This window comes from Prunus mume, linkage group LG6 (assembly GCF_029339155.1).
Source record: "Prunus mume cultivar Tortuosa linkage group LG6, ASM2933915v1, whole genome shotgun sequence".
Classification (NCBI taxonomy): Eukaryota; Viridiplantae; Streptophyta; class Magnoliopsida; order Rosales; family Rosaceae; genus Prunus; species Prunus mume.
In genome coordinates, this window is record NC_142703.1 from 17,987,632 (window position 1) to 17,998,555 (window position 10,924).

General features: G+C 38.7%; 2 protein-coding genes across 2 annotated transcripts; one reads left to right on the top strand and one right to left on the bottom strand.

Annotated features, from left to right (window-relative positions):
• Positions 1-546: 546 nt before the first annotated feature.
• Positions 547-2,307, top strand: LOC103335668 (phenylcoumaran benzylic ether reductase Pyrc5-like). Its single transcript, XM_008238690.3, is given in 7 exon segments — positions 547-843; positions 942-957; positions 960-1,075; positions 1,171-1,231; positions 1,234-1,407; positions 1,660-1,863; positions 1,962-2,307. Coding segments are annotated over 7 exon segments (1,020 nt in total). The 5' UTR covers positions 547-561; the 3' UTR covers positions 2,129-2,307.
• Positions 2,308-3,851: 1,544 nt separating this feature from the next.
• On the bottom strand, positions 3,852-10,367 carry LOC103335669 (FtsJ-like methyltransferase family protein). Its single transcript, XM_008238691.2, has 11 exons — positions 9,804-10,367; positions 9,180-9,227; positions 8,940-9,095; positions 8,773-8,819; positions 8,256-8,412; positions 8,044-8,105; positions 7,074-7,263; positions 6,530-6,619; positions 5,718-5,860; positions 5,455-5,581; positions 3,852-5,102 (listed from the first exon to the last, which is right to left on the bottom strand). Exons 1-11 carry the CDS (start codon positions 10,275-10,277, stop codon positions 4,050-4,052), a joined length of 2,547 nt encoding a protein of 848 aa, XP_008236913.2. The 5' UTR covers positions 10,278-10,367; the 3' UTR covers positions 3,852-4,049.
• Between the last annotated feature and the right edge of the window lie 557 nt (positions 10,368-10,924).

Genomic DNA, 10,924 nt, shown 5'->3' on the forward strand with positions numbered 1-10,924 from the left:
CATCCTTTAGGAAATAACGTAGGAAGTGATTTCCCTTCGAATCCGTTTCGTGAACCAAACGAAACTTTAGTATTAAACATAGGTATATGACTAAATATCTCTAAGTTGTTTGTATTTTTATTTAGAACGGTGGTGCAGATTTCGATAAAAGTAAATAAGTCTTTAGTGTTTCTTTTCTATTTGGTTTTTTTTTTTTTTTTTTTTTAAGGGAGGGAATTGGTAACTAACAACGTTACTATTAAATCTGCCATGACACGGAGCACATTTCGTTATGCAAATGGTGTGTGTACTGCCACCTGATAGTACCATACTTTTGTATAATTTCTCCAATCTGAGGACATTTTGATTCGAAGGATGAACCTGGACGGGTACCCACCCGGCTACAAACCTAGCATCATGCAAACGCAAGCACAGACGCCATGTTTTCGCCTACCTCCTCCTTTTTCTTTGGACAAGCCTACCCCGTTCTTGTTCACTAATGTACGGAAGCTCCAAGGGCATTTTCGTCATTCCACTCATCCCCAGTCTGTCTATATAGTGAAGCCACTTTCCTCATTGTCAATGGCATTTTCAGCTACCCGTCTTGTCCTCCTCTCACTCGTGACGCTCGGTCTCGCTCTCACTCTCCAACTCCTCCCATTCCCATTTCCCAATCCAATGGCAACAACCAAATCCAAAATCCTCTTCATCGGAGGCACTGGCTACATCGGAAAGTTCATAGTCGAAGCCAGCGCCAAGGCAGGCCACCCAACCTACGCTCTGGTGCGAGAGCCCACTCTCTCTAACCCAGCCAAGGCCAAAGTCATCGAGAACTTCAAATCTTTGGGTGTTAATTTCGTCTTGGTATGTAAAATTTCCTAGCTTTTTCAGATTTTTCAGCTTGATCTGACATTTGGGTTTTGCTTAACTTTGGTTCTGTTGTTTTTGGTGATCGTTTTCAGGGTGATCTCTACGACCATGGAGCCTCGTGAAGGCGATAAAGCAAGTCGATGTGGTGATTTCAACAGTGGGTCACGGTCAGTTGGCTGATCAAGGTAAGATCATCGCTGCTATCAAGGAAGCTGGCAATGTTAAGGTAAAAGTTTCGATCTTTATCTTGGTTTTCTCTGTTTTTGCTTCTTGTGTTCGTGTTTTCTGTGTTGCGATTGTGAATGTGTCGTTGGGTTTCAGAGGTTTTTCCCATCTGAGTTTGGAAACGACGTGGATCGAGTTCATGCTGTTGAGCCAGCAAAACTGCATTTGCAACCAAGGCCAAGATTCGCAGAGCTATTGAGGCTGAGGGGATCCCTCACACCTATGTGGCCTCCAACTTCTTTGCTGGCTACTTCTTGCCCACTCTGAACCAGCCTGGAGCCACTGCCCCTCCCAGGGAGAAAGTTGTCATTTTGGGTGATGGAAACCCCAAAGGTAAACAAAACCCACCTTGGCTTTTGAGATAAATGAATCAATGTGATGGTTGTTTCATTACTTTGAATTTGATGCACAAAACCCACGTTGGAATTTGACTGAATATACAACTACCAATGAAATAATGGGATGGGGTTTCATTTCTTTGACTTTTTACATAAAACCACTTTGATTGATTTTTTTTTTCTTGACAAAATGATGAAGGGCCAATGAAATGGATGTGATGGGGTTTTCATTTCTTCGATTTTGCAGCAATTTTCAACAAGGAAGAGGACATTGGGGCCTACACCATTAAGGCCGTGGATGACCCAAGAACCTTGAACAAGATCCTCTACATCAGGCCCCCAGCCAACACCTTCTCATTCAATGATCTTGTGTCTCTTTGGGAGAAGAAGATTGGCAAAACCCTTGAGAGGATCTATGTTCCAGAGGAGCAACTGCTCAAGAACATTGAAGGTCAGTAATAGGAAATACTAAAACTTAGCAACAACTGGTATTTACATTGTCAATGGACTGATTCATTTTTCTCACCTTCTTCTTTCTTTTTTCTGCAGAGGCTGCTGTGCCAATCAATGTGATTCTATCGATTGGTCACTCAGTTTTTGTGAAGGGAGACCATACTAACTTTGAGGTTGAGCCCTCGTTTGGAGTGGAAGCTTCGGCCCTTTACCCTGATGTCAAATACACTACCGTGGACGAGTACCTTAACCAGTTTGTTTGAGCCTGAAAGCCTCATCTTGTTGGGTTTTCTTTGAGTAAAACTAGCACTGTCTTTGCAAATAATGAGCTAGTTGGTGTGCAAAAATAGCATATGGGGGCTTCCCCCTATGTGTCATCTTTGTTGTACTGTGCTACCTTGGGTTGAATGATGGAAATGAACGCCTGTATATTTTATTTTAATTTCTTTTGCAATTCCTTTTCTGTTTCTCCCCCGGTGGTCCTGGTTTTCGGCTTCAGTTGAATTGGTCATCATTATGGCCATTACTTTTTGAAGATGCAATTTTGGATGAATATTGGTAAATTGGGGATGCATGTGAAGAAACTAACAGCCTCAATGGGATTCTCCCTCATTAGGAGTATAGGTCAATTGATTGAGATCTTTGGTCTTGAGCCCTCGGCATAGACTAACAGTCTCAATGGGATTCTCCACCATTTAGTTGAAACAAACAAATAATAGCCGGTGGGATTATAGGTCAGTTGGTTGAGTTCTTAAATCTCGAGCCCTAACAGACTCAATGGGATTCTCCCCCATTTGGTTGAAACAAACAAATAGCAGCCGGTGAGGTATGCTCAGTTGGTTGAGCTCTTTGGACTTGGTTGAAACAAACAAATAGCAATCGGTTGGAATTGGTTGAAACAAACAAATAGCAATCGATGAGGTATGTTCAGTTGGTTGAACTCTTTGGCCATGAGCCCCGTCGGCAAAGGTATTTGTACTAAAAACAAAAACAAACTAATAGCTTTAATGGGATTGTCCTCCATTTGGTTGAAATCTTTCACCTTTCGGTAACAATCGTACAAATGGAATGATAATCCTCGCTAACTTGTGCCCGAATATTCTCTTAATATAATAAAATAATGAACCACAGACAAGTACTATTGATACTTCGATTGTCTCTTAACCACAATTCGTGAAAAGAATACTCTTGTTAATCTTAAGCCGATATGTAATGTTAAAATGATTATTATTTTCTAATTCTGAGCTCAACTAATCCTTCTTTCGTACTCTATATAATGAATTACAAAATAAAACAATAAACATCTTGCAAGGATTAATATAATGCCATGGCAAGAAATTGGAACAGAAAATTGTGGGATGTTATGAGCACAGTTTCTTGTTTATTCAACAGGCCCCATTATTAACAAGTTCAGTATTAACCAGGCATAACATGGTGCTATTTTGATAATCATATTATATCCAATCTGGCTCAAGAACTTAACTAGACAATACTGAATTAGTCATTAGCTTTTGAGTTATTTACACTAACACGCTCTGAGATTTTTGGTATTTTCACAAAACTCCCTGAGGTTTTAAAAATTATACAAACACTTCCTTAAGTCTTAAATTGTTTTTACAAAACCCATTTTCATTGATCTTTCGCCTAAAAATTGATGATTTTATATATATAAAAATTTCTTCAAATGACAAAATTGGCCTTCGAGATTTGATTGCGAATGCATTCACCAAGGTTAATTATGTTATTTGCTAAAAAATTAGGTATGAAATCTTCAAATTTTGGATGAAAAATTAATGAAAATGGGTTTTGTAAAAACAAATTGAAACCTTAGAAGGTGTTCATGTAATTTTTGAAACCTCAATGATTTTATAAAAACACCAAAACCTAAAGAGCTATTAGTGTAAATACCTCTTAGCTTTTAAACATTGAACCATGGATTTTGTTAAAGTGCAAGCCGACCAGAGAACATATGTTGAGAACCGCCAGGAAAAAAAAAATGTTTGGTTTACTGAGGGATTAATGTTTTGAACCATGATTACAACGAACAACTCACAATTATAGCTTATTCCAATAAACAAAAATGGAATGACAAAATATCAAAAAAGGAAAAACAAAAACCATGTTGGAAATTTGCGAACACCTATTGATTAAAAGGAAGCTCAGTCATGCATGCTCATATTTTTTTCATCTGCCACCCTTCCTTCCGGGCTTTGCAGAAGCCTTTCCTGGCTTTGTTGAAGCCTTTCCAGGCCCCTTGCCTTTCTGAGCCTTGCCACCACTTTTACTTTTCTTTGAATTGCCTTTTCCTGGCCTTTTACCCGCTCCGCTACCCCTTGCATCCTTTTTCATCCGTCGATCGACACGGACCTTACCCTTGCCAACCCTGACTTGCACTCCTTTCTTTGCAACCACATACTCCTTCTGAGGCCTCTTAGGCTCGGCCTTCTTATACATTTGTTCAATTTGCTTCCTCTTTGAACGATCAGAGATGTCTGCCTGGTCTGATATCGTGTTTGCCTTCTTACGAATCTTCTCAAGCTTCCTAAAGGCAACCCGCTTCTTTCGAGCTTTAGCCTCTGCCAACTTCTTTACAGGCCGGGCATCAATTTCTTTAAATTGCGCTTTCATTGCATTGATCTCTTCTTTGGTCACAGGTTTGATTGGTTGGCGGTGCCTCTTTTCCTCATCCAAAAACCACCTGGGCAAGCCCTCATCATCAAACATGTACTTATTATACGCATCATCAAGCATATGTTCTCTTGGCTTTTTCCTCAGCATTTTCTTTGCACATGCCAGTATCTCGGCTTTCTTATCAATATCCATATCCTCCGATTCATCTGATGATGAGTCATCACTTGAATCTGTACCAGGAGCCGGTACTATCTCAAAATCGTCCTCTGCCTTTGAAGCTTGGACTTGATGGTGATTGGACCCTGCAGCATCGTTTTCAATCTTTTTCTTAACATTTTGAATTGCATTATTCTCCTTGGCCTTTCCTACCAAGGAAGGTTTCTCCTGCCTTTCAACCTGCATTTCATCTTCACTATCAGACTTATCCAAATCCCCCTGCTCTACAGCTTCGGCAAAGATATCCTGACTAAACCAGTTATTTGTAATCTCTTCCTGGGTAGGCCCTTCCCCGTCATCAAGTGCTTCCAAAAGAGGATTCTTTTCCTGACCACCCTGCTCCTTGTCTGACTCATAGTCAGACTGAACCATATCACTGCCATCAACATCCTGCATAGCGAAAAAAACAAAATCTATAAGCACAAACACTAGTCTGTTGTGCAACACCTAGCAGAAAGAAAAATATTGTGCCGACAGATCTCCCGTGCACATACATTGCCAATCTGTTTATGCTATATATATGTGTGTGTGTGTGTGTGTGTGTGTGTGTGTGCATGCGTGTGCGTGTGCGTGTGCGTGCGTGTGCTTGTGCATGTGCGTGTGTGTGCGTATTTGCACAGAGAGATTAAAACATTAGCATACTTTTCATCATCCATGCACCCATGCCTAACAGATAAAAAAGTTCTACAGAGAGACCACATCTCAGTGAAATTTTTATCTATACATAATAATAGCTTCATACCTCCAAAAGTTGAGCGTCTTCAGAATTTGCTTGTTTTATACGCTTCCTCTGCTTTGCACTTCCCTCCTTTTTCGACACATACTGTTCATAAGCCTGATCGAGAAGGTCTTCCATTTGTGCATCATATCTAGATCATAAATAGCAATACTTGATTTAATTTCATATACAGACAATACAAGAGACAAGATGTTTTATATATTTACTGCTAATAGCAATGCTTGTTTTATATATTCACTGCTAATACAAGGGACAAGATGAATAACCTTCGGCGTTCCTCATCAGAGTCTATATCACTAGACGATGCTTCTTGGGTTTGTTCATGGCTTTCCTCATTTTCACTATCTCCCAGGTCACCATTCTCACCATCATATTCAGTGGAATCAACGGCTACCAGATCTTTCTTACCCTGAAAAACAACCATACAAACACAATAATGATATTGAAAAATATTCAGACATATCCATATAAAGTTCATTGAGTCGGAACCTACGATCTTCATCTGGAAAAATTAAAGATTAGAAATATGATAAAAACCACAACAATGATTTTGATTGTTGAGGAGAAAAAAAAAGCCCTTTGAAGTGTCTAAAGACCAAGGGAGAAAAACCAAATGCTGAAATAGTAGGCTAGTAGCATGAAAAATGCTTGGAACACTAATGTACGATTGCTATGACAGGCACATAAAACCAATAATATTGGGCATTTCCAAATTCCACCGACTACAGTCAAACTAGTTTAGATATGTAGAAAATAATGTCCTGCTCTTCTGTTTCCAATTAAATAAATAAACCCTGTACATAAATAAGGGGTCCCAATGGCTCAAGAAAAGAAGAAAAGAATCTGTGAAATAGAAGGCGCCATATGTGAAAGCCAAGCTATCTTAGTGGGTAAATTCCTTCAGTATTGTACCAAGGCGTGAGCTTGAAATCTAACCTCCACTAAGGCCTAAAGAACCAATGGTCCTCCAAGGGAGTAAAAGAAAAGCTCCGAAATGGATACAAAGATTATTGGATGAATAAAAAATGTGATTCCCAGAACTACTTGCCAAGGTGGGTATTGTGAAATGAAAGCATACCTTGATGGAAGCGAGAGAAAATAACTCATTGTCAGTATAACCATCTTGCAGTGCATCTATTTGCATCCCTGTTGCCTTCCGTACCTTGTCCTGAAAAATTGAGATTTAATGAAGGGGAACAAATCAGTAAGATAATTGCATATCTATATAGGAGACCAAACATGAAACTATTGACAGCACCCAAGAAGCTGCTAAACTTTCAGGCTTCATGTTTGATTTAAACTATCTTTTAAGCTGTATATAATCAAAGCTTGATCCTAAGGATCAATCCAACAAAGAATTTCATGAATCCTGTAAGGTCAAACTAGGCAAAGCCCTGCACAAGTCTATCTTGGTACTGAATCCAACTAAAATGCTCATACAAGGCACCCACCACACTGATTAATAGATCTTACAAAACCTAACTTTACAAGATCAGGCTTCATCTCGAAACTATGGTGTACAATCTCCAAGAACAATAACCATGTACCAGTTTCATGACTCAACAAAAGCAATGAGTAATCATGCATGAACATGAGAAAAGAGAGAACAAAACGCTACAAACCTGAGCTCGTCTTTTGGATAGAAGCTTCTTTGTACGTTTCTTCTTGCGCTCCATAGCATACGTCAGCTCCTCCATTTCATTGAGTATTTTGTCTTCGTCATCCTCCTTATTCTCCTCATTTTCAACTTCCTTGGCAGTAGAAGCATTAGCCTTCTCAGGAGATAAGGCCTTTCTAATCTGCACCCGCCACCTAAATAACAATACAAACATGACAACTCAGCGCGCATTAAAAAGTAAGAAAGCTAGACCGCAGCAACTGCATGTCTAGCAGCTGCATTGCAATTGAACTATTTTTTCTTTTTTTTTCTCTGCAATCTGTATTGTCATTACTAAAAATAATTCTGATTTCAATTATTCTTCCAACAATCCAAGAGGTGATGTAAAACAGAACTGTAAACCCTCTGATATTTACTTCAGAAGAAATTTCAACAACCCATCAACTGGAAGGTAACACCAAATAACATCAGCCAAGTTGAATATAATTATAAAATTGCTGAAGCCAAGTGGAATAATAATTGCCCTACTCAGCCTCATGCAGTCTCAGAGATACAAGCCCAAAACTGATGCAATAATGATCATAAATGACATACATCCTGCCCTGCTATCAGGAGAGGGACAATACATGCCTCATAGCTGAATTGATAAAGGTTATATCTACATTGATTCATATAGTAAGCCCAACCCAAACCTGAATTATACGGGGTGTCATAGTTCCTAAAAGATATGGTGATCCAAAGTATTATAGTTAAAGGTGGTAAATCACCTAATTAATTGCCACTACTTCCACCCTTTGCACAAAAGAATCAATTGATGTTACAACGATAACTTCAATAGCTAAAATAGCAAGAAAAATGCAATTACAGCAGAGATATGTGCTTAACAGATTTATAAGGGAAGAAAAAGAAAAACTTGTAGTCTGGAAATGCAATCTTTAGATCTAAGAGATAATGAAAGAAATAGTGTTTCTTACTTCAAAAGATGCTTGAAATCTTGCTTCCCCAAAACACGCAAATCATCACAGAGAGTTTGAACCTGTCAAACCATAATGGTTAGATTGGTCGGAACACTAAAGGGGTTCTAAAGTATTTAAGGGTTAAAAGAAAATCTATTTTTTCAGCAACTAGGGAAAAAAATCTAAATAAAGAGAAAATATAATACAAAGGAAAAACATAAAAAGGCTACCTCTTCCGTTGTTAAAGCGTGCTCCTTGATGGGCAAAGATTCCTCACCCTCAAAGTTTATGGAAGTAACGGAACCAAGGATATCAAGAGGGGCCTCAGACCAAATGAAGTCAGCAGCCGAAGACGCTTTTCTCAAAATTGTGTCGCCATCTTCATACCTGTATATACAACCCAATCAGTCAACAGTTCAGCTTCCGTATATAAAAGAACCAAGTAGGGATATCAATCATAAGAACCCAAAAATATTTGAACACACAAGGTCAATCATGGTGAACAGAGCAAAATCATTGACCCATTCATGTTACTCTGCATTTACAAACCACCTATCTACATTCAAACTGTATACGCATAAACAATTAAAATACTCAAAGCATTATACAATCTTACAGAAAACGACATGCAATCTCCTGGTTTGGTAATTAAAATGCTGAACCTCACATAACAGTGATTATGTGTATGTGTGAAGATATAAAATTTTAAATTTTAAAAACAATAGCGAAATTAGAAAGAAGGTGTACCCATCACGGTGTCTTTTTTGCTTTGTTCCTCTTAGTACATCCACCACCTATATCAAGGAGTTATTAGGAGAAGAAAAAAATATAATAGAACAATTATAATAAAAAGAGCAAGATATTAGTCCATACGTGAAAGAAGCTGGTATTCTGTTTCATCTAATATGAGTTACCTTCTTCTGAGGTTCTACAGATTTAAATAGATGCTTCACATCAAGTAGACGTGGATCAATCTTTGCAGGAGCCTTGTACTTAAAACCCAAAAGATATGTCTCAGCAGATGAACTACGACTAGCTGCTGGTTTATCCTGTTCAACTTTCTCAAATAACTGCAAAATATATGCCAGGATCAGATAGGCACATCAATCTAAAGTGCTATAATAAATATGTTTTAAAAATTACTAGAAAATCACCTCCTTCATACAATAGTAGACAGCATTATAATCTTGCGACCTGAAGATCTGAGAGAAAACAAAAGATAAGCACTCAGCATTCAAAAACCAAATGTACATAGACACACAAACACAGTCATACATACATGCATACATTCCAATTAACCGGTACAGTTCCACAACAAAATAATTATATGTTTAAGGACTTCCACAATTCGATACTTAACAAATTAAACAGTTTAAGTTCCAAAACAAATTGAAAATAGCTATTGCATGCATATTTGAAGTATAAATAACTGCATCGTCCCATCCAGAATACAAGTGATGAAAACATATTATGGAAACAATAGAGAAAAATTAAATACAGACAAATAAATTTGAAAACAGAAGTTTGATGAAATCATGTTCTAAAAAGATAAAGCATACATAACATGTATGTCACTACATTATGCTGCTTACCAGTTTAACATGGAATGCAACAATGAGCCAAATCAATAGCACTCAAAACTTAGAAACTCAAATTTAGATTTTTCATTTGAAGTAACCACGCAGACAATCCAAATTCCAACCTATTTTTCAGAGAGTACCAAAAAAACCAATACAAACCCACAAAAACCCATTTCGCATTATGAAAATTCAACATACTTTGGTGATGAATGTGCCTTTGGGAGCCAAAAGCTGGGTAGCCAACTTCACGGAATCAACAACCAAGGCGTTCTGCGCAGTGGCCTCTGAAGACCAGGCCCCACCAACATTAGGCGACCCATCATGAAGCACCAAATCGAAAGCTGAGCAGCCGTTCTCCTTCATCAGCTTCCGGAGCCTGGCTGTGCACTCGGGCTTGGTGATGTCCTGCTGGATCGAGAAGGCGCCACGGACCGGAGCGATGGGGACCAAGTCGACGCCGACGACAAGGCTGCCAACGGGCACGCGCTGCACGGCGACTTGCATCCAACCGCCGGGGGCGGCGCAGAGGTCGAGGACGGCGTGAGAGGAGTGGAGGAACTGGTGCTTGGTGTCGAGCTGAGCGAGCTTCCATGAGGCTCTAGAGCGATAGCCATGCTCTTTGGCTAGGCGGTAGTATTTGTCCAAACGATGCTTGCCCTTCACCTTGCCCATGGCTCTCTCTCTTCCTCAACACGCAGAGTGTTGAAAAATGTATCTGCTTGCTTGTTAGGGTTTTGCTAAGGTTTTATAGATTTTCACTGCAGAACCAAAACGCAGCGTTTTTGTCTCAAGTTTAAGAAACGAGACAAGGCGGTACTAATAATAGTTTCTTAGGGCCGTTTGGTCAATTTTCGAAAATAGTGATTTCGTTTTTCAGATAAACGAGTGTAAAATGCGTTTGGTAAATTGATGGTATATTTTTGAAGAATGAATTCTGAATTTCTGAAAATGAAAATGAAAATCTTGGCATACAAAATATACAAATGTCTTTTTTGCCAAAGTTAGAGAAGGGAGGGGGAAATTCACACATGCGGATCTGTGGGACTTGAACTCATGATCCATGATTCGACAGCACAGGCCGGAACCAATCCATTAGTAAATACAAATGTCTTATTAAGACGTTAGATTGATAATTTTTATGTTTTCGAATAATATAATCCAAATAAGTGTCCCGGGAAGAATAGCACGGTGTTGGGCTAGGTTGTGATTTTTCTTTTTTCTTTTTCCATTATTTTTTTGTTTTTAATGAATTAAGACATAATTAGTAAAAAGTCCTTTACACAATTTGCAATGTTAAATAAGTTCAAGACGTTTTAAAT